Below are 24,326 nucleotides of genomic sequence, written 5' to 3' on the forward strand. Positions count from 1 at the left end.
TTTGAATGCAGATAATTGTTGTAAATGTTTTCTGCTGAAAACCGAGAGCCTGTTTAGCGAAGATTCAAGATGGCTGACAGTCGTTTTCATTCGGAATACCTCGGCCAGACTCGGCAGTCCAACCCCCTGTGGGCGTGTTGAAAACATACGGAAGTAGATCCTACTACTGGCTGTAGTCAATGGCTGTAGTCCTTTGCCTCTGGCCCAAAAATCTTCCAATGACGCAAAAATCGTCATTTTACGTCATCGGAAGATTTTTTTCCAGGCCCCAAATGCAGAAATCTCTCGTCTCAAGGGGGACATGAGGGAGGGAGGCACGGTCATTCAGAAATACTATCGGGTTTCTACTGATAGAAAGCTGAATGCTAAATCGGTGAAGTATCCCTTTAAGGAGATCAATTTGTGGAATATACTGTGGTGTTCTGTGGATTTTGGTCTTTTAATTTGCAGCGTTTGTAAAAGTGAATGATCCAATATGGTTCCTAATTGAGATTACTATGGCACTGTTGACTGTCTTGTCAGTTAAGCTTTAATCGTTATCAGCACATAATGAGCCCAAATGTGTTTTTCTTTTGTTATTCAGCAACGAATGTTAGATCTTTTATAACCTTAGGTGATGATTTTTTTCAATAGCATTTTAAAATCAAAGAAATTGGCTAACTGTTGATGTAGCAGACAAAAGGTGAATGCAGTGTTTACCAACTGCACAGCCCCAAAGCTAGGTGTGCATCTGGAAAACCTGCATCTTTTTCACCTCTCTTACTTGTGAAAGTGCCATTTCCCACCATCTACAGGTCCTTTGTGTCTCAGAAATAACTCGAGCAGATAACCGCTTTCCTCCAAGCAATGTTTTGCTTTAGCGGCTTCATAGTGGTCTCGCACTTTTCACTTCAAGAAACAATTGCTTTGTTCTTGGGCGCCTCGGCTCTGTAAACGACCTGGAGCGGACAGCCTCTGATATATCTGTGATGGTCTGAAACAAACAAGCCGTTGTGCACAGAGAAGTCTCACTACTGACTGAGCATCGGGGTGTCTTAAGAATTATAGCAGACTTCTGCAGCTTAGCTGTCTGCATCAATAGTAATAATATGTCAAGATACATTTAACTGCAATCTAGTTTTACTTAACTCATGAGAACTGTAACTGAAGCCATAGCATCCTGTTGTCTCTGTGCTGGTGAAATCACACGCCTCTTCTTCAGTTTCAGGACCGCAGGCACCGCATGTTTAATTGTATTATCCTAACAGACAAATATGTTGTCATTTTCATTAAAGTTATAGTGCGTAGGTTCTGTTTTTATTTAACCTTTATTTATCCAGGTCAAGGTTGAGAACAACTCTCATTCTCATGCACACAGTTCTGCATTCCTACCTGGAAGCTGCCCAGTACAACCACAGTCTGATCTGCTGGCCACTGAGCAGCTCCACTGGAGTGGTTGGAGGTTAAGGGCCTTGCTCAAGGGCTTTCACCTTCCCCACCCAGATTTTATTCTGTCTGTCTGGGGATTGAACCAACGACCTCCTGGTCACAAGCTCGCTTCTTTAACCTTTTAGGGCCACCATTGCCCACCACAAATTCTAAGTAATGACAACAAAACTGTCGGCGCGTTTTCTGCGACTTAGATATAAATGCATCTCGGTCAAAAAGCACGTTGTCAGTTATTTATTTGAACTATTTGATGAATGATGAATAGAGAAAATTGGTGATTCAAAGATTACTTTTTTGTTTAATTTTTTTTACCATAAAACAGATTTTCTCAGGTTTTGTCTGCTCATGAAATGTTCCTGTATATGTTTCTGTGTATACCAGGGCTACATCCCCTACCGAGACAGCAAGATGACCCGTATCCTGCAGGACTCGCTGGGCGGTAACTGTCGAACCACCATCGTCATCTGCTGCTCGCCTTCCTCCTATAATGAGGCCGAAACCAAATCCACCCTCATGTTCGGACAAAGGTCGGTAGGCCAGTAGAACCAAAACAAGCCATACTGCTCTGTCATTTCATACGTTTCTAATATAAATACTTTTAAATTGAGACCCCTTTTAAAAAAAAAAAAAAAAAAAAAATAATAATAATAATAATAAAACTTTAAAATAGAGTTTAAGAAGTCCATGTAAAGGTGTAGGAAAGTTATGGAAAACCATACATGTATTCATAATGATTGTCACATTTGGGCCAGGTGGATGGATGGTTCAAGCTTGGTTATTTGAAGGAATCAAAGTGCATAAAATGTCCTTTATTATTTTCATTTTAAGTGGAATTAAACCTGTTTTTTTTTTTGTTTTTTTTTTCACACCCAGAGCAAAGACCATCAAGAACACAGTCACTGTGAACGTGGAGCTGACGGCAGAGCAGTGGAAGCAGAAATATGAGAGGGAGAAGGAGAAGAACAAGACCCTGAGGAGCACGGTCACCTGGTTGGAGAACGAGCTCAACCGCTGGAGGAACGGTAAGGATCTGGACTCTCTTATTCCATTGTTTCTTCTTCATCCATCCACAGATTCCTTAGAAAAATGAAACTTTTCACGTTTGATCCAGATTCTTTGACTCGATAGTCTCCGTGCAGGTTGCAATGCCACAAATGGATGTTGTCTTTGATTCCTACCATAGGAAACCTCAACACACCTCTTTGTAGGAGTGATGACACTTTTGTCTTTGTGGTCAGTCTGCCCAATGCATGCAGTTTAAATGACTGGTTTGGTCTACAGTGCATCATGGACAACTTACTTTAAACTTATTTGTTAATTGGATAGTACAAATAAAGCTCTTCAGACACACACACACACACACACACACACACACACACACACACACACACACACACACACACACACACACACACACGTGTGAAATGTGATACAAATGTGATAGACTAAATAAAGTTCTTTACACACACAAACTTAAAGGTGCATTAGGTAAGACTTATAAAACTAACTTTCTGTCATATTTGCTGAAACTGACCCTATGTTCCAGTAGAACTACATGAAGCAGGCCATTTAAAAAAAAAAAAATCCAGCTCCTCTGGCTCCACCTACAGCCTGGAGTGCGATTTGCAAAACTCCACCGCTCCCTGTTCATTTACACCAATCAGGGCCAGGGGGGGGATGTCAAACTGCGTGTCAATCACTGCTCATGCACACACATCCATTCTCCCTCGTGGGGGGAGGGGCTTAGGAGACCGCTTTGGGCTTTAGCAGAAAGGGGGGGAGGGACTGAGAAGTTGTCAAAGTTCAAATTCTTCGGCTAAATCCTGGATCTTCACAATCCTACCTACAGCACCTTTTTAATATGTGATGGAACAAATAAAGTTCTTTACAGCGTGATATGTGATGGAACAAATCTAACTCTTCACACACACAAACGTGGTGTGTGTGTGTGTGTGTGTGTGTGTGTGTGTGTGTGTGTGTGTGTGTGTGTGTGTGTGTGTGTGTGTGTGTGTGTGTGTGTTCCCACCCCAGGGGAAAGTGTGCCAGTGGAGGAGCAGTTTGACAAGGAGAAGGCCAACGCCGAGGTGCAGGCCCTGGACAACATAATCAACGAGAAGCAGGCCTCCACGCCCAACGTGCCGACGGTTCGCCTCACCGACGTGGAGAAGGACAAGTGTGAGGTGGAGCTGGCCAAGCTTTACAAACAGCTGGACGATAAGGTGAGGGAGAGGTCAGGAGGTGTGGAACTGGGCTATGAATGTGGGGTTGTAGACTCGGCACGTTATGTACACCGGTTTTACACACCACTCACACATGAAATGTGATACTGAGTTTCATCATAAAATATGCAAATGACACTGATCAAATCTGTAGCAAAAAAAAACAACTATAATGACATGATGACATGCTTAGGTAACTAAAGGGACATTCCTCTGATTCAAGCCTCATGGTTTCCATCCAGTGTATGTTAAAGTGAGATTAGAGAGAAGCAAGGCGACTGTTTGATTCTAACATGTTCCTGCTGGTCTTTGGATCCTATTTCCACCAGATGGCTTTAAATTCATTAGAAATAAATGTTAATCCGTAGACGTCGCCTACTGTTAGATGTCCCGCTGGCTGGTCTGACAAAATACAGCCTGAAGAGAGAGGCATTCTGTAGTTGGAGGATGTCTTTGTGAAATCCAACTTTGAATTTTCTTTTAGTCACGATCACATTTAAATTTCAATGTTAAAAAAACATTTTTTGGAGCGGCCTCTAGCTCACCCAGTAAGCCCCATGTTGGCTGAGTCCTTTGCAGCGGCGTGGGTTTGAATCCGACCTGCTGCCCTTTGCTGCGTGTCATCCCCCATCTCTCTCCCCCTTTCATTTCTATGTCACTTCAGAATAAAGGGGAAAGCCCCAAAAAAATTATTTTCACACAGGACGATTGCTTACTGAAAATGAGACCTGGTCATTATTCAAACTAAAATTCAAATTCATTCAAACTAAACACCTTTATCCTGGTACAAAAATCGTTATCTTTGCTCAGCAGGAGTTCTATAACAAGTAAATAAAAGCGACGTTCCTTTATTTCATCCAAAGCTTTTTCATTAACATTGTCATCTGCCATCCTGTGCCGAGCGCCTCCAGGGATACGTGGCGTTGCTGCCGTGAAGGCTAATGTCCCTTTGTCTCTCTGCGCCTAACAGGACGAGGAAATCAACCAGCAGAGCCAGCTGGCTGAGAAGCTGAAGCAGCAGATGCTGGACCAGGATGAGGTGAGTACTGGAGCTCCAGCAGGCGTCGGGAAGGAGAACGTGCAGGGATGAGCGAACTCTTGATCTTTGTAGTCTCGGAGGTGTGGTGTGAGGGTAACACAAGAAGCTATCACGGCTGTCAAGTTGTATTTATATTTGACTTACTCCAGTCCCTCAAGTAGGGCTACAGTCTGCAATTACATTCAGATTTGCTTTGATATTGGGTCTGGCAGTTCAATTTTTACTCGCTGGGTTTTAAGTAGCAGACTCCATGGGTTGCTAGCATGAAAAGTGAGTTTTGCACACTTTATATGTCATAACATTGAGTAATGTGTGTAGTAGGGCTGGGCGATATATCGATATAAACAAATATATCGATATATTTTTAAATGAGATATGGAATTAGACCATATCGCATATATCGATATAGTTCAAATGTGATCCTTGCTCCCATAGATATGTCGCCGTGAGGTTCTAAACATACGTCAAAACCCGCCGCCATCTTGGAACAGGGGTCCGAAGCATTCAGATCAACGCTAAAGATGCCGGACTTTTGTACTGCTTAATTATGTTCGATAGAGGAAATGAAAAGAACAAACAGCAATGGATAACATTTAACAGGTGACAATGTGTTTTATGATTATATATGCCGCCGACCAGCAATCTGAGCTCCGGTGCGGCGGGGAAGCGGAGAGCCCGGCCGCGCAGCCGTCTCTCTCTTCCCCGGGCAAAAACACAGCTTCGCCTCGCTGCTGCGCGGTCCCCGCTGATCCAGATCGGACCAGCCAAAGACAGAGTGGTGATCGGTAGGATCTTACACTAGTCCAGGACGAACTGTATGTCGATATCGGCGGAAAGTTCCACTAAGTTTGCCGGGCGCGCGGACGGAGAGAGGCTACAGCGGGGCAGCGACCGTCTGCGGCTGCAGGATCTGGAGCTCAGTGCCCGTTAAAATTACATGTAACGCTTAAATACATACAGAAATAAATAGTGGAGGAATGAGCCTGGACATTTCAGTCTGTTTAAACTTCACCTTGAAGCAGAAACTCTTAGTTCAGAAGGGTGAAGTTTCCGTTTGGACTCAGATCTGTGAACCGATCATAATAAATTTCTTTGTTTTGTAGTCGATAGTTCATCTTAAGTTTATTTAAGTGGAAGCAGTATCAAGTGGAAGAATGGGACTATAACCTAGGCTTACAGGCATGAGGCATTACATTTTGAACAAAGTAGATTATATTAATATCTAAAGCTTAATTGACCTTTGGAACGAATCACAAATAGCCTATGGAGCTTTGATTTCAAAAAAGGTACTCCTGTTATACAGTATTTAGGTTTACATTTTATTGTTATTTGAACAGCTGAGCATTTAATCATGAACCAGGTGAAGAAACCGGTTTATTATTTATTTGATTTTGCAACTGTTTCTATGAAACTACTTGTGACATGTCATATTTGATTTGGGCTTTGACTGAACATTTGCTCTCACTTCGCGGAAAAAAATATCGGGATATATATCGTATATCGATATTCAGCCAAAATATATCGGGATATGACTTTTGGTCCATATCGCCCAGCCCTAGTGTGTAGTAGTACTACTACAATTTCATTTTCACTGACGTTTGTACGATCATTTTAACAATTGCTGCAAGCAATCAATTTTTAAGTGCAAAGAAAGTTAGCCAGAAGGAAAGCTTGTGTGTTTAAAGCTTGAGGGCGTAAGCTTTTTTCATATTAATGAACGTCTGTTATATCCAAGCCATTGCCAAATAAGTTGCTACAAAGCTAATTAAGACTATCAACTCTCTCAGGATTTCTCAGTATGACTATGTTCAGAAGATCGTGGCGTCCGGTGACTTCCACTTTTGAAGATAATGACGTCTTCTGAAGAGTCCATGTTTTTTTTTTTATTCCTCCGTGTCCTCCTTGGCTACTAGCAGCTGTGTGGAGGAGGGGGTGGGGGCGTGTGCACAATCACGAAAGGCTTGTGTCATGTGGATGCAACAACAGTGGTGTCATCATTACTTAGAATTCCTCATGGGGCCGACAGAAACTACGCACTATAGCTTTAATAGATCAAAATGCTAATTGCTTATTCATCCAGATTGTATCAGACATTGACTAATTCCTGCAGCCCTCATTCATATGAAAACAAGTAACTCAAATGCACTTCCCTCCCACGCTTGCAGCTGCTGGCGTCGTCGCGCCGTGACCACGAGAACCTGCAGGCGGAGCTGAACCGCCTGCAAGCGGAGAACGAGGCCTCCAAGGACGAGGTGAAGGAGGTGCTGCAGGCTCTGGAGGAGCTGGCCGTCAACTACGACCAGAAGAGCCAGGAGGTGGAGGATAAGACCAAGGAGTTCGAGGCCATCAGCGAGGAGCTCTGCCAGAAATCGGTGAGCTGGGGACAGACCCAAAGCCACTTTGGCGATTTAAATTCAGTCATGTGCCTTTTTAATTTGTCCTTTTGTTTTTGGCTAGGTTAATATTATAACACAATTGTGCAACACAATAATTTGACTTGTACAGCCTGCAGGGATAGAAATGACTACAGACACACGCATGCGGACTTGCATGCACACATTTCTTACTGCTACAGCCTCTGTTTCACAATTCAAAAGGACATCGGGGTTGACTATATTCCATCAGTCTCACGATGTACAATATGTTAGATTTGTCCAGGAGCAAAAACTATTCACATTAATCACTAACTAGTGGAACTTAAAGGAAGAATCTTGCCATTGGGGATTAGGTAAACCAATTTTTATTGTATTTTCATATACAACAAACAACAGATACATAACAACCCACATCCCACCGATCCACATTGCACCACTGCTACAAAGAAAAGCGGACTAAAAAATAAAAAGGACAACAACATTCACATCATACAATGTCATTAGAGTCCAGTTTCAATCTTTTTAAATAGTGGAAATGATATTTATTTATTTTATTTCTGTTTTTTCTTTTTCCATTGAAAACAATAGAAGAACATACTGAGACAAATACATGCCTTCTGTCTCTCTCTCTGTAGCTCTCTCTCTCTCTGTCTCTCTGTCTCTCTGTCTCTCTGTCTCTCTCTCTCTCTCTCTCTCTCTCTCTCTCTCTCTCTCTGTGTGTGTGTGTCTCTGTCTCTCTCAATTCAATTTAGTTTGCTTTATTGGCATGAACAAAGAAAACATGTTGCCAAAGCAGTTTACAGAAAATACATATATAGATCATCACATATTTAATACATAGAGTAGGTGTCACATAGATTCTATACTGCACTGATCGTTATACAACACACTACATTACAAAACAATTACATAACACAATCTAATACTTAACAGTTTTGTACAGTATAATGACTGTACAATCCTAAACCAATGTGTAATTTTGGGATCTTATAGTGGTGAGTCCCTCAGATCCATATGTAGCTGCCAGTAGAGCTGCTGTCCCTTCTCTTTTTCGGGCTATTTTTTTCCAAATAGTAAATCTGTTAGAGAAGAGACTTTTGTAGGTTGCAGAAGCGTATCTCTGTTTCTACCTCCCCTGTTGAGCACATATAGGCTCCCCTCTGGGCAGCCATGTCTGGCAGAGTCTTCCTGTCTCTACGACCAGTTGGTGGTCACTGAGCCTGTATTAAGTCAGGATCTGTCTCTGCTTCAGATCTCTGACAGTGTGCAGATACTCTCTCGCTCTCTCTCTCTGTCTCAATTTTCAATTTAAAGAGCTTTATTGGCATGAGAAGACATTGCTTATATTGCCGAAGCAGATAACTTATACATAAAAGCAAATTAACAGTAACTGGCACAACATAAACTATAACATGAACACCAACTTAAACATAAATTTCCCCCCCCCCCGCAGTCCATCCTGTCTTCTCTGGACTCTGAGCTCCAGAAGCTGAAGGAGATGTCCAACCACCAGAAGAAGAGGGTGACCGAGATGATGTCCTCACTGCTCAAAGACCTGGCCGAGATTGGCATCGCCGTCGGCAGCAACGACATCAAGGTACTGGGGTGCCTCGTGCACGGTTACTATGGCAGCACTACGGCTAACGATAGCAACACCAGCTTCTAGGAATCCAGAGGAGGAAGGAGAAGGTTTTTACTTAACCTTTGTTTTCCCAGGAATATTCTCATTGAGATTAAGATTCTCCTTTACAATGGGAGTCCTGGCTAAGACGGCAACAGACTTGAAACAAAAGCAGCAAAGTGTTCAGTAACAGGACGTGTACATCGAGTGGTCAGACAGTCCTTAATCCTGTTTTTAAATCTTCTTCCATGCTTAAAGGTGACTCTGTAGCTCACACCAAAATGAGGTTGCAAAGACTTTCAAAGCCCTTTCACCAAGCGCAGTACGGGTTCGAAGAATGACCTCCATCATTTGTCCATGTGACCCAAGGTTGCAGCTTCTAGGGCTGGGACGATATGCTTTTTGTCCCGATTGGATTCTATCACGATACATGGGTGCCGATTGGATTTGTGTCGCGCATCTCATTTATTGCGATTCTAGAAGTAGTGCGATCCGATAGTATTGAGTATTTTCATTTCCTTCTTTAACAAAACAAGTTGAATAATACACGTCTAGAGACAATACATCATGAGAGATTTTTAACCAACAAATTGTTTTCTAAGAAGAATGCACATCACATGTGAGTCAGATTGACGATTTATTTCAGAACATAACATAGATTTTCTGCATTTTCCGCTTTGGTCAGAAAATGGATATGATGTAGTCGCCGTCGGTGGTACCTTTTTTATAAACGGAAAATATTTAGGTATGTCATTGGTGAAACTGAAAAGAATGACAAATTATATCATTATGCTGTATATTCAACAACAACAAAATGGATGCGTGAGATAAAGCTGTTTTCACAGTCGCGCAACCTTGCCCCTATTTTCACCGGTTGCTGTGTAATGTACATCAACATCCCATGGTCTCATGAATGTAGCATACCTGTAGCAAGCTCCTTCGTAGTAACTAGCGGTAAAAACAAACGTCGAAGAGGAGCTCCGTGCTACAGAGCGGTGATTGCTAGTTGTTAAAGCCGCTACAGACCTCCGTCACAGCTCGGTCACAGATCCGCGTGGTGCTCCGTCAGGTCAGCGGTAGTTGGTGGTTCAGTTATCTGAGAATAGGGGACTCTCAGCCGGGGACAGAGCACCGCAAGCTGCCGGTCATTTTGCCGGAGATTATGGATAAGTAAGTAATGAAACGACTAGTTAAGAAAATAACTAATGTTAGTCCCTGTCGCTGCCATGTTGTTTGTGTATCTCCATGGCAAATGCGGGGAGGGGGGGAGGAGGAGGAGGGCTGAGCCCGTTCGGAACTACGAGAGCCCAGAAGGGAGTGTCGGCGGATGTTAAGGAGAGAACCGATTTTTGAATTAATCGATTTATCGCCCAGCCCTAATTCTATGGTTGTAAAAGGGAGACAAACCAACTTTTTTCTTCTTTCTTTCCTTCCATGCGGTCGTGCCTCTTCAACGCTCCCCTTCTACCCCTCCAGCAACACGAGGGCAGTGGGCTGATAGACGAGGAGTTCACCGTGGCCCGTCTCTACATCAGCAAGATGAAGTCCGAGGTGAAGACCATGGTGAAACGCTGCAAGCAGTTGGAGGGCACCCAGTCAGAGAGCAACAAGAAGATGGACGAGAACGAGAAGGAGCTGTCTGCCTGCCAGCTGCGCATCTCCCAGGTACGCAACAACTGACCTCAGACGGGTGAATAGGGCTGCAGTAGATGAAAACATATGCAACTGTGATTCTTTTGACTGATACTGCGATGATTCACGACATTGGAGGGAATGATAGTGTTTGTATCATTATTGTCATTTTCATTGAAAATTATAAAAATTGAAATGATTATAGTGTAATTATTAATTCATTAATTTTTTGCGAGTATCTGTAACAAGTCCGATCTATTCTTTAGTCTGTAAAGACTAAAGAATATCCGCAATTTGGATATTGCACTAGTCCATATTGCATTTCGATAACATTGCGTGTAATTGTGCAGCCCTAGTTGTGAACGGACTGATACCTGTGTGTATGTGAAGAAAGAATAATTTCAGAATTCTGCTAACTATTGCATTCTTCTGTCTCCAGCACGAGGCTAAAATCAAGTCCCTGACTGAGTACCTGCAGAACGTGGAGCAGAAGAAGAGGCAGCTGGAGGAGAACGTGGACTCTCTCAACGAGGAACTGGTCAAGCTCAGCGCTCAGGGTATGTCACCAGTTAACAACAGGGACACCAGCACTCACTTAAAGTCCACCTTAATACATTTAGAGGCAGTCCCAGTTGTTGATTCCTAATACTGAAGTACGGGGTCTAACAGATTTGTCTATTTTTTTAGTTTAGAGCAAGTGCTAAGAAAGTGTGCACAAGTGGCATGGCAAAAGGGTTAGCAGGCTGAGTCTATGAGAGTATAAATCAGCAGAAAATCAATCCATTTGTTGCTTTCAGCCACATTTGTTTGTATTTTTAATAAAATTAATTGACAAGAATTATGTCTAACAACTAATTTTCGTATACCAAGGGGGTTCAGAGAGGACTAAAATCACTGAGTGTATCTCTCTACTTCCATCTCATTGCAATGAACCCTATGTGTTTTACAGAGAAAGTCCATGCCATGGAGAAAGAGAGTGAGATCCAGACTGCCAATGAAGTCAAGGTATGTTCCTCTGCCCCGTTGGTCAGTGGACACAACGCGCCATTTCTGGCTAATGTCTCCATCAACAACCATCTGAAAACTTAACTCCTCAAAATAAGCGCCCAGCGCAGATCTAGTACCACAACTGCTTGTAAAGAGCCTGCTAAATCTTGGTATTGCTCATTCATCAACTTAAGTGTGTGTGTGTGTGTGTGTGTGTGTGTGTGTGTGTGTGTGTGTGTGTGTGTGTGTGTGTGTGTGTGTGTGTGTGTGTGTGTGTGTGTGTGTGTGTGTGTGTGTGTTCAGGAAGCGGTGGAGAAGCAGATCCACTCCCACCGTGAAGCTCACCAGAAGCAGATCAGCAACCTGAGAGATGAGCTGGACAACAAGGAGAAACTCATCACTGAGCTGCAGGAGTAAGACTTGCCCTTCTGTTTCCTCAGTCATAGCTCTGTTAGAAATGAAAGGACCGCAACGGCGATACATCTTACAATAAAGGGACAAAATGTCGTTATAATTATAAGGTATTTAGGTATGATATTTTGAGATTTTAAGGAGCTAACGACAGCACCAGCTGCGTAAAAGGTAGTTCTAACATGTTATTAGAGCAAAAGAATCCTCACTGTTGACACGGATGTGCAGATTCAGTCAGTAGGTTGACCTAAACGTGACGCCATGTTGTCTCTTACAGTCTGAACCAAAAGATCATGCTGGAGCAGGAGAGGCTCCGCGTGGAGCACGAGAAACTCAAATCCACCGATCAGGAGAAGAGCCGCAAGCTGCATGAGCTCACGTACGTCTCACACACACACCGCACACACACACACACACACACACACACACACACACACACACACACACACACACACACATACACACTCTCTCTCTCTCTCAATTCAATTCAAGGTTGCTTTATTAGCATGACTGTAGGTACAGTGTTGCCAAAGCACAAGCAAAACAGCATAACAATTTTTACAGTAACAATTAGAACATTGACAGCATTAAGGGAAACCGTAACATGAAAAATTGCGTGTACACACTTACTCACTGTCCCTCATGTCATGGCAAGCTGCAACATATTTGGCAGCCAGCGGAGCGGTCAGTCTTCCTCCTAGCAGGTGGGCAAGTTTATCAGTCTTTAAGGGAGCTAAAATTTGGAATATTGTTTGAGAATTGTAAAAATATCCTTTTCTTATCTGTTCAAACTTTGGACAGTATAGGAGAAAGTGCATCTCTGTCTCAACCTCAGCAGTCGTACAGAGACCACAGATCCACTTCTCTCTCTCTCTCTCTCTCTCTCTCTCTCTCTCTCTCTCTCTCTCTCTCTCTCTCTCTCTCTCTCTCTCTCTCTCTCTCTCTCTCTCTCTCTCTCTCTCTCTCTTCACTCTGTTGTCTCAATATTGTTAACATTACTCTGCCAGGCATTTTAGGGGTACTATAGCTGCCAAGCCTGACGCCATAGAGTAATTAATGCATTAACCCTCTCCATCTCTATAGCGTTGCATTAAAGCTTTGGTGCGTAACTTTTTGTTATGTCTGTTACATTCAAGCCATTGCCAGATGAGTTGTTACAAAACTAGTTAAAGGTCCCATGACATGGTGCTCTTTGGATGCTTTTATATAGGCCTTAGTGGTCCCCTAATACTGTATCTGAAGTCTCTTTTATATAGGCCTTAGTGGTCCCCAAATACTGTATCTTAAGTCTCTTTTATATAGGCCTTAGTGGTCCCCAAATACTGTATCTGAAGTCTCTTTTATATAGACCTTAGTGGTCCCCTAATACTGTATCTGAAGCCTCTTTCCCAAAATTCAGCCTTGGTGCAGAATTCCAGCCACTAGAGCCAGTCCCACAATGAGCTTTCCTTAGGATGTGCCATTTCTGTTTCTGTAGCTACTGAGGAGGAGAGAGGGGGGGGCAAGGTGGAGGGTGGGGGTGTGGCCTTGACCAACTGCCATGGGTGGGCCAAATTCCCTGGGTGGGCAAAGCAGAGAAAGGGGAGGTAATCTTGCTCCTTATGACCTCATAAGGAGGAGATTCCAGATCGGTCCATCTGAGCTTTCATTTTCTCAAAGGCAGAGCAGGATACCCAGGGCTCGGTTTACCCCTATCACCATTTTTAGCCACTGGGAGACCATAGGCAGGCTGGGGGAACGCATATTAATGTTAAAAAACCTCATAAAGTGAAATTTTCATGCCATGGGACCTTTTAAGACTATCAGCTCCACACAACTCTCTGACTGTGTTCAGAAGATTGGGGCATCTGGTGACAGAAACTCGAGTGACGATAATGACCTCTTCTGAAAAGTCCATGTTTTTGGACGCACCGACAGTTTGTCATTACACTATACCGACTGATCTCATAAAGTGGCGTATGTATGACACGCCAATTTGTATCCCGTTTTTGCGTGTTATCAAGACTAGAGGTGTGAATCTTCACTGATCTTTCAATTCGATTACGATTATCATGTCGGCGATTTCATATCTCGATGCATCACGATGCGTCAAATACATTTTTCTATTCAAGCCATGTAGGATATTTAATTCATAGCTTTTCAAGCTTCAAAAACAAAACATTCTGAAGTGCTCTAATACTAAATAAATTGGATACATAAAACTATACAGCACTGAGCACATGGCACTTCCTGAATGTGCAAAACATAACAGAATATGTAAACAGAAATGTTGTTAGGCCTACATTAAATTGTAAACGGCCGATTATCGATGCAGCATCGTCCATGTCCCCGATTCGAGGCATTGATTATTTGATTAATTTCAACACCTCTAATCAAGACGCATAATCGCTTTTTAGCGTGTTTATCAACCCTGTTCGGCTGCCATTGGCCTACATTACGTGTGAATTTTGGCGACGCCACGTGGTGTGTATGTTTACATCCGCTGTATACAGTGTAGACATACACGTGGATAGCTCAAAATGCGTACAGATAACACACAATTTGGCTTTAAGAAAGTGGCGTGTATGTTCACGCAAAGTCATGATGCCATGTTGCACTATAGCTTTAAATCTCTACAGCAAGACACTTGATCTGCGGTGCTCCTGGCGAATAAAGGTGTTTTTTTTTTTTGGGTCACGATACAGTGAAGGTGCAGCCATTCATCCCCAGCACTGTGGCATGTGCATTTCTTCAGATGTTAACTGTTGTTGCTGTTTTTGTTGTTCAGGGTGATGCAGGACAGACGGGAGCAGGCCAGACAGGACCTGAAGGGTCTGGAGGAGACTGTGGTGAGTTCATCCAAACTGATAAAAGAAAGCTCTTGTAGCTATTCATCCTATCAGATGGTAAGGGTTACATCCATTTGCAAGTAGAAGTGATTGACTTCCTGTCTACAGATCACACTGACACATTGCTACAAGTTGTGACTGTCCAAGAAAAGAAAAATAGAAATAACCATTAGTCTGTACACTCAAGTCAATATGATGTTGAATCAATGAATAATTTTGAACTCGATGCCACCTTCAATATTGAGGTATCAAACACGCAGAAACATATATTCACATTTAGTGTTACAGTGAGTCTGTTTGATCTATATTGATATCGGCTGTGTTCATCCGTTCTTTATTCACGGGTTCTTTCAGTCTGTTCCAATCATCTCAATCCCATTTTTGTTGAAATCGACTGCTTGTCTTTTTCCATTCAAGGCCAAGGAGCTGCAGACCCTGCACAATTTGAGGAAGCTCTTTGTCCAGGATTTGGCTACCAGAGTGAAAAAGGTGACTATGATTGTTCGTTGCCTGGTTGATAAGAAAAAAGGGGGAATTTGTTCAGCAAAAAGACCAAACAAAGGACATCATTGATAACACAGTAGTTCTGCCACCAACCGCAACACTGTAAGGATGACTGAAGTGCTACGGATTAAAGGAAGTAGAGCCTGACTGATATATTGGCGGGCCGATATTATCGGACGATTTTAGGCATTATCGGTACCGGCATTTATAATGGCAGATAAATGAATATTTAAAAAATAAAATAAATACAGACGAAACACCCTTCAACCATGTTCTAAGTGTTGGCGTTGCATAGTTTGTCCACCAGAGGGCACTCTACAGCCTCCCTGTTGGCAACACTCTTTGATTTTTTTGTTAGTGTTTTTGTCAAAAAGGACTTTAACTTTCATATCTTAAGTTTGTATTTTTATAGATTTTATTAATCAGAATTTTAATATATGTTGATGTTCCTCTATTCTGTTGGGACAATAAAACAAACAAGTTTATTTTTAAACTGCATTATCATATTATTTTAGTGAGGACTCATAAATAGCTACAAATAACTAGTGTTAGGGAAATCTGTTGATGTTTTGTAACCCGTTTCTGGATTTATTTATTTTTTTTATATACATACATATCGGCCGATATATCGGCTTTTTAAATCCCCAAATATTTGTGTCGATATCGGCCTTAAAAATTCTTTATCGGTCGGGCTCTAAAAGGAAGTTATGATGTGATTGTAAGTCCCCGTGCATATGATTTAAGTTTTAATGCTTGTGTGTTACTCACTGTGCAGAGCGCTGAGATGGACTCGGACGACACCGGCGGCAGCGCAGCACAGAAACAGAAAATCTCCTTTCTTGAGAACAATCTTGAGCAGCTCACCAAGGTTCACAAACAGGTAAGATTTAAAATGCAACAACGTCCCAGCAACAGGATGAAAGAGTACTGCCGTCGTTCCAAGATCTCACGTTACCCTTCTCTGACTGGTCGCCCTCTGCGGTTGTCCTGTTTGTTTTTCTTCTCGCTCGCCATCATCTTATTTCAGTTTGCTGTACCGTAGAGCTGTAACAATTCAAACAATTTCTGTACAATTAATTGTCTCAGAAATAATTGCGATTAACAATATAACTGTCTCTTTCAGTTATTTATTTATTTATTTATTTTTAAAACAAAATAAAGTTTTGAATGAATCCCAGGATACATCTTTTGGTTATGTGACCCAGATTATGTAAATACACAAACCATACCTCTTTATTATCATAAAAACATATTTTCTAACTGTATCCCTCCCCTTGTCATCTTTGTTGCCATTAAAGTATATAGAGTCAAGTGCCAACAGCTAACAACAATTTAAATAATAATGGAAAAATATAGTCCGACCAATAATCACTTATATAAACTTAGCACAATGAACAATTTATTCATTTCACACTGCTGTGCGATGGCATCCCATTCTTCAACCAGCATTTGTCGCAAGTCAGCCAACGTGGTTGTGTCGGGTCACTCTGGCACGCCCAAGCTGATCCCACAAGTGTTCAATGGGGTTGAGGTCAGGACTGCTGGTTGAAGAATGGGATGCCATCCCACAGCAGTGTGTGACCAGGCTGGTGACCGGCATGAGGAGGAGGTGCCAGGCTGTTGTGGCTGTGTATGGTTCTTCCACACGCTACTGATTAATAAATTGTTAAATTGCCAATATGTCTTGCTTCTTCAAACTCCAATCATCCAATCCACCAAACGAGTCAATGGCAGAATAAACTGTTTGGCATTGGCAGAGAAGATTTGGCAAATCTTTCATGGGCGCAACCCACCCACATACTCGGCTCTGTTTCTCATCCCACAAATGCATGTTCCTTACAAATGGGGCACCATTTGAAAGGGAACTTAACAGGCTTTCCAACGGTATAAGATTTATTGCCAAAAAGCATTGTTACCACAGAGAAATAATCTACCAAAGACAAATGTCCTTACTTTTTAAGTTTAATTACAATTAGGCATATCTAAACAACAACAATTACCAGTCATACGCTTTAAGACCTTAACTAAGGTTAGCAATTCATTGTGGTAAAAACAAAGAAACTGCGATTATGTAACTATCATTATCTTTGCCCAATCATGGTGCCCCGCTGGTAGACCGATGCTAAAAAGGGACTTAAAGAAACTTAAATTTAACCCAATGCATATTGTCCCACAGCTGGTACGTGATAATGCAGACCTGCGCTGTGAGCTTCCTAAACTGGAGAAGCGCCTTCGCGCTACGGCTGAGCGGGTCAAGGCCCTGGAGTCTGCTCTGAAGGAGGCCAAGGAGAACGCCGCCCGCGACCGCAAGCGCTACCAGCAGGAGGTGGACCGCATCAAGGAGGCCGTCAGGGCCAAGAACATGGCCCGGAGGGGACACTCGGCCCAGATCGGTGAGTAGGGATGGGTGAAAGTCCCATCTGCAACTTCTTTTACTCAAGGAAGAAGCCACGGGAGCTTTGTGACACGTCTCTGTGCCTGGAGGAAATGTCCTCTTGTACCAGTATTTTTCCGATCTTTCCCTTTTTTATTAGGGTTTTGTCTGAATCCAAATGCAAATCTCCCTGCCTTCGCTTAACGTCTTCTGTATATCAGAAACGGCCAATCCTTAATCTCCTCTTTCTCCCCTCCGCAGCCAAGCCTATCCGGCCCGGGCAGCAGCCGGTGGCGTCCCCCACCCACCCCAACATCAACCGCAGCGGGGGAGGCTTCTACCAGAACAGCCAGACGGTGTCCATCAGGGGAGGGAGCAGCAGCAGCAGCGGCGGCGGCGGCGGCATCACCAAGCCAGACAAGAAGTAAGATCAAATCCACTCCTTGTTTTCAGGGAGCTAACCAGACCATGTGCTGGGACCAGAGAAGGAAACATTTAAAATGGCAGCTCTAGTGACCGTAAAGAACCAAGATACTCTGCTCTAGAAACATTTCTTATTCTAGGTTATCCTTCATCTAATGACTCCAGTATGGTTCTGGACGGAGGCCTTTGTTACACGTCATCCCACCCCCTTTATTTCTCTTCATGTTTCCTGTCTACATCGCCATTGTAAACCATCCAGTTAAGGCAAAATGCCTCACCAAAAAAAAAAGAATGAGAGCATACGTTTTAAGTTGTTTAAGTTGCACGTTTTTGGTGTTAACTGCATCTGCTGACTACAGAGTGAACCACACGAATATAAAATAGCTATAGTTGTATAGCAGCTTTTTAAAACATGGAGTTAACAAACTCAACAAACTTCACAGAATTAGAAATAAGACTAACATGAGACTAAAACAATCAAAAGTTACAACTTGCACAACGATATGGACAAAAACAACACTAAATGAAGTTTTGAAAAATGCAATAATCAAATACTTTGAAAGAATTCTACACTGATTAAACCGACACCTCAGTCATCACTAGGGTTGGCTATCTGACACCGGTGCTAAAACGATACTTTTAAAACGGTGCCGGTGCCTGAACCGATACTTTAAAAACAATTGAGTAATAGGGTATTTTACAATAACTTTGAATGCACCCACGAGGCAGTGAACGCACCGTCTGTGTTGTTTTTCCGACAGCTGCAGACTGCTTAACGTCCCGCTGTTGGAATCTTCTCCAGTGAACTACAGACACCCTTTACACCGTAGCTCTCAGCATTTTAACCGTGTTTAATCCAGCTGCTAGCTAGTGCTAGGCTAACGTTACCTGCTGTTGAGTGTAACGCTAACTAGCTTCACGTGCAGCGATGCTCCTGTTGCTGCTAACGTCCGTTTCAGAGCATCAGAGCAGCGCAGAAGGCATTTCAGTGGCACCGAAATCTGTGTTGCACTGGTGCCGTATTAGCACCGGCTTTTAGTACCCAACTCTAGGCATCACATGATCGTTCATATCAAATATTAGTAGTACAAGAATGTCTTTAATCAGTTTGGGATCCAGTTTTTAGTGTACATGTGGTGTTGTTCAGATTTTTCCATACGTAGGAGTCACATGAATGCAACATCTGCCTGCTCTGTGTTTGGTGTGTGTTTGGTGTGTGTTTGGTGTGTGTTTGGGTGTGTGTGTGTGTGTGTGTGTGTGTCTGTGTGTGTCGTCTGCACTCACTACATCCTTTCTTTCTGTGTGTCTGCAGCTGAGGAGCAGCGGGGATAGAAGGACGACGCCACTGAAGAAGCCAATATCAACCCCCCTCCTCGCCCCCCCTCCAACCCGTCATTCCATTACAGCGAACCGGCTTCTCCTCGCTGCTTTGGAGCCCCGAAGGAGTTTCTGAATTATAAATATATATATATAAATATTCCTGGCCTGTACAGCTCCAGTCCCCCCCCCCCCACACACACACACACACACACACACACACCTTCACTCACTCCCCCCACTTCTCATCATGACTTATCGGATTTCTCGTACTGAATATATATTAAAAAAAAAAGGAGTCTAAAAATGTAATTTTAAATTTAAAAAAGGGCAAGGTAATATTCGTATCCACCCCGGAAACCAAACGCAGTCTTGAGCACGGCCTCGGCGGGCGAAATGGGCGAACCCCTCAAACGTGCCGCGTCAGTTTTGGCTTTTGGATTTTGCACAGTCTGTCGTCACGCGTCGTCGCCGTGCGAGTAGTTTGCGCCCCGTGCCACGCTGAATGGTCTTCGGCTAAAGCGAGATCCGGAAACCCCCCAAAAAACATAAACCAACTAATGAAAAAAACCCAACCTGAAATCTAGACCCTGCCACGAGAAATAGCTTCTAGGCTAACCTCTGTACATTTCACCGTAACTATTATCGGTTGTTAACCACACTTTTCTCTGAAATAGATTTGACATGCTACTTAAAGGAAGAAAAAAACAAAAAAAAATGACAAAAAAAAACTGTATGGTTTTTGAATTGACTAGATGGCGTCGAGCACTACTGTTCTGTCCGCTCTTCTTGTACAGATGTAAAATTGGCACAACTGCACACGCTTCCCTAGAGAGAGAGAGAGAGAGAGAGAGGGAGGGAGGGAGGGAGGGAGGGAGGGAGAGAGGGAGAGAGCTGTATGGGAACGGCAGGGGGAACGGCTAAAAAGAAGGATTCCAAAAAAAACAAATCGTAAAGCCACGACGTGCAACGGTGTACTGTAGATGTATTTAACTGAATACCTGTGGAGGCCAACTGTTTTTATCATTAAGTTAAAAATCCAAACCTATACTCGTTCATTGGTGACTTCATGAGAAGGTCGAAGAAGAAATGTAGAAGGAAGGAAGAGAGTGATCCGGTTGACACGACGCACTTCCACCTATTCTGTTTTTAGCCTTTGCTAAGTAGCTCACGTACTGTTTTTACTTCTCTCGGTGGTTGAGAATGCTGTGTTGACGGGCGCTGCTGATGTCTCTCTGCACATTGGAGCACACGGTCAGAAGGCATAGACTGAGACATGGCCCCACCCGATGCTCGTCCTGTCCCGGGGCAGGGGGTCGTTGTCACTCGCTCTTCTCCAGGACCTTTTTATCGTTGTACCGGTTTGATCCCTGCCCTATCATTGTTTGTTCTTTTCTTCCAAGGTTGCCTCGCCTCCGTTTTCTCTTTTTGATTGTTTTTTTTTTCCTCTTCCCTCCCACACCCGTTTTGTTGTTGTCATTTCTTTATAGATTTAGGATCTGTATCTGTACATGCCCCCATTTGGTTGTAAATTTGTTTTTGCTTGGTTTTATGTACTGTATCTCTTTCATGGTTCCATAGATCATTTAGATGCATATTTGAAGTGGTGCGGCAGGGGGGGGGGTATCAGTCGACGGGTCAGACGCTTGCCGCTGATCAGCCAGTCAGGAGGGCAGGGTGTGAAATTGCACAACAATCTTCTGACGTCATCTGGAGGGGCTTATTTAACTTGATCTAGTCAGGGGTGTAGGATTTATTGTATGTTTTATTGTCTTTGTTGTGTTTTTAATTCCCACCACAGCTATTTTTTTTTCTTTTTTCTTCAACCCTGTGAAGCCCCTCTGCATCGGCAAAGAGCTTGTCGCGATTGTAACCCCGGCGTGAGAACACTAACATCTCGTGCAAGTGCAATAAACTGTAAAAGCCAGTGTAGAGCAGCGAGCAGGGCGTGCTGGCAGTGGGAATCCTGTCACATGGAGTCCATCGTCCTGCCCTTCTGTCACCGCTAACTTGGTTCTCAGTGTATTTTTTTTCTCATCGAGGGCTGCAAGGTTGCCATTTCAACAGCAAACAAAAAAGATGAAACATGACACAGCAGTTTTTCTGGAGCATATTCTAAGATAAGGCCGGCTACACACCGGCTGTGTGGCGTTGCCTAACCCTTTCCACCCCAGAAAGGTGTCTGACGCGGCGCTGCTGCTGCTAGCCTTGTCTGGACACATGGATGTTTCCCATTGATAAAATGAAATACCATGTTAAACATAAACATATACTGATCTGATTACAGCAAAGACAACATTGGCAGTATTGACGGCAAAATAGGCTACAGAATATTTCCTTCTGTATTGACAGGTGCAATATTAGAATTCTTTTTTTTTTAATTACATTTATATCTGGATTTATATCAAAACCTAGAGACTTTCTAACATGTCATTTATTAATATGCATTTGTGTCTAAATAACATATAAACATCTTTTCCTATTCTATTTTGCCTGGAAACACTTCCAACACGCTTGCGTTTCGTGAAAGTTTTTGGCGTTGGTTCTATTTCTAGCAGGCGCGCGTCACGCAGGCAGTGTGCGAGCTCTAACCTGTTACCATGGGAGCCGAAATAAGAACGGACACGCCACGCAGCTGACACGCCACGCAGCCAGCGTGTAGCCGGCCTAAGAGGATCTCGGACTCTACTCCCTGTAGGTGACGAGAGGGGGACCCTTTACTATCCAGTGCAGTAGTAGATATTTAAATTAGAATATAAAGAGAAGGGTTTTACAAATGCAAAGTAAAGAAACTTTTTACTGCAAACTCCATGATCAGTGGAACGGATCTAGCCTGAAGGGAGGTCTTTATCTGAGACGATGTCCTACTAAAACTTTCCCTCTTCTTACCAGAAAAGTGGAGTTTAATAGCACTTCTTCACAATACCTGCACTCGGAACAACACTCCATACGTGGCTGTTTTTTGGTTTGTCGACGGCAAATAATTTTTCGGAGTAATAATTAACTTTCTGCAAGCTGCCGGGTGGAGCGGCTCCCCTGTTATCTACACCAGGACAGTGTTCGGTGTCTTATCGAGTTGCTTTATTCCCTCTGTGTGATCTTCTAGATTAGTTAAACATGGACCTCAAAATGTTTATCCTTTGACCTTCCACCAAAACTGGATATGAAATGGGAATACTAGTTAATGAAATAAAAAATAAAAAAAAGGCAAAAGACTATTTGAGGTGTTTATCTTCATTGGATTTTGCATTCATTCTAAATTCCAAACAAAACCAAGTGTAGTCACTTTTGTTTTTTTTATTACTGTGTAATAGTTGGGTCAACTTTTTAAAAGGACAAGTGTTTGAGGCTCCATCAGTGGACAAGGGTACTGGATCATTCCTGGAGAACTGGGGCACAAATAGCAGGGGCTCTGACACGGACAAAGATGGGAAGTTCATGAGATCACAGTTGTGGATTGATTGCATGATGTAAATGTATGTGTGATTAAATAATTATGAGAAAACCCTTGCATCGGTCTCTCCCTTTCGCTGTGTTTGCTTTGTTTGAGATAATTGTTGAGCAAACAGCCTTTTAATGCTGAAGTGGTATCGCGCTCACAAGTGGATTTTCTGAAATCTGATAGCGTTAATCTTATGAAAGGGGGGGGGGGATTATATTTCTGTGTACACTTGGTCTGGGACTGTTTGGTGTGGAAGAGCTCTAATGCCTTGCCCAGAGCCTTGACCTCAACCCAGGGGCGATTCTAGGATCAGACCTTTAGGGGGGCTCAGAGAATGAGAATGTGCTAAATCAGTAATTTCACTGGATAACAATGACTATATGCATGTATTATTATAAAAGAGGATACATGCAAAATATTGAACATATGAAAAAAACTACAAAAGTTCCTTTAAGGACTACCAGAATCAAATGAATTGATAATGAGGTGTAAACAATAAATACATTATTTTATTTTATTTATTTATTTTTTATTTAAACTTTCCTTGGTTGGGTTCCAGGTGCATAGCATTGGCGACAGCGACGCGGGATATTAAACCTGTTTCTTTGGACCTGTAATTGTCCTCTGTCACTAACAGACACATTTACAAACTCTAACTTGAAGCACTAAAATGGATTTTTATTGTAATTTTTAGGGGGGGCTGAGTTGAAATTTAAGGGGGCTTGAGCCCCCCTAAAAAGGGTCTAAAATCGCCACTGCCTTAACCCCATCCAACACATCTGGAATGAACTGGAACTAAATAGTCATTCTTTCAGCCAGGTCAAAAACTTCAATTAATGCTTAAACCTGAGCTAATATTTATGAATAATAATGTTGGTATGTACCAGTCGAGGATAGTTTTTGGGGAGAAGTGGGATTTTCAAATTGCTTAGTTTTACGACAATATTGTTAAGAGACCATATGGAGATCTGTGTGTGCGTTCGTTCCCAGGCATCCGCGGGTGGAAGTAGTGACCTCACCACTCCGTACGTATATTCAATTGCGTTTTCACGGTTCCACAGATGTCCGACTGCCCGAAAAGATGAAATGTTTCCCCCAATGACGTTTGAATAATAATAATAACCCTCTTAGGACTACGTACAACCTTTTTTGGCCTATGGTACAAGAAAAAAAGAAAGAAAAAAAGTGAAACAAACATTTGAAAAGTTCTCATATTTATTTAGTTTGACAGAAGTTAAACAAAATAAATAATGTTTGGACCGTCATGTAGCCGTACTTCCAGTAAAACCGTCAGGTGGCGCTGTTTGAGTCCACACTTACTGACTGGAGGGCTCGAACCAGAGTACAAAATCAAACAGAGCGCTCACTCTGAATGTATTTCCGCTCCGAAAGGTATTTCCGCTCCGAACATGGAGCTCCCCTTTAATGAGTTAATGCCATCCATGCTTAACGGCAACACATTAACAAACGTGTTGTGTTAGCAGTTAAAAAAACAAACACATTTATTGTTGCTTAAAATATCGGGTCTAGTGTCTCTGCGCCAGAATGATCACTTATTGCACAATGCACCCCCACCCACACACTGTATGGGTCAGTACAGTACAACCCCCCCCCCAACAGGTATCTGCTAACGAAGGCGAGTCAGAGATTTGGTCCTGGAAAACATTTAGAGTGATATATCTTTTCAATAGACGATCTTTGCTCATGTGTAGTTGCCAAAGTTGTC

At 42.7% G+C, this 24,326-nt stretch overlaps 1 protein-coding gene across 1 annotated transcript in view; it reads left to right on the top strand.

Annotated features, from left to right (window-relative positions):
- LOC120568503 (kinesin-1 heavy chain) overlaps positions 1-20,846 on the top strand; it is a 31,943-nt gene extending 11,097 nt beyond the window's left edge. The window contains exons 10-26 of the mRNA XM_039816061.1: positions 1,810-1,955; positions 2,302-2,450; positions 3,460-3,647; positions 4,618-4,686; positions 6,852-7,058; positions 8,515-8,658; positions 10,159-10,347; positions 10,754-10,871; positions 11,264-11,319; positions 11,605-11,714; positions 11,990-12,091; positions 14,480-14,540; positions 14,958-15,029; positions 15,820-15,924; positions 17,221-17,437; positions 17,680-17,842; positions 19,154-20,846. Of these exons, the coding sequence (XP_039671995.1) occupies positions 1,810-1,955; positions 2,302-2,450; positions 3,460-3,647; positions 4,618-4,686; positions 6,852-7,058; positions 8,515-8,658; positions 10,159-10,347; positions 10,754-10,871; positions 11,264-11,319; positions 11,605-11,714; positions 11,990-12,091; positions 14,480-14,540; positions 14,958-15,029; positions 15,820-15,924; positions 17,221-17,437; positions 17,680-17,842; positions 19,154-19,157 (2,100 nt within the window). The 3' untranslated portion in view covers positions 19,158-20,846. The remainder of the gene's footprint in view (positions 1-1,809; positions 1,956-2,301; positions 2,451-3,459; positions 3,648-4,617; positions 4,687-6,851; positions 7,059-8,514; positions 8,659-10,158; positions 10,348-10,753; positions 10,872-11,263; positions 11,320-11,604; positions 11,715-11,989; positions 12,092-14,479; positions 14,541-14,957; positions 15,030-15,819; positions 15,925-17,220; positions 17,438-17,679; positions 17,843-19,153) is intronic.
- Positions 20,847-24,326: the final 3,480 nt, after the last annotated feature.

The sequence above is a fragment of the Perca fluviatilis genome, chromosome 11 (genome assembly GCF_010015445.1).
Source record: "Perca fluviatilis chromosome 11, GENO_Pfluv_1.0, whole genome shotgun sequence".
NCBI lineage: Eukaryota > Metazoa > Chordata > Actinopteri > Perciformes > Percidae > Perca > Perca fluviatilis.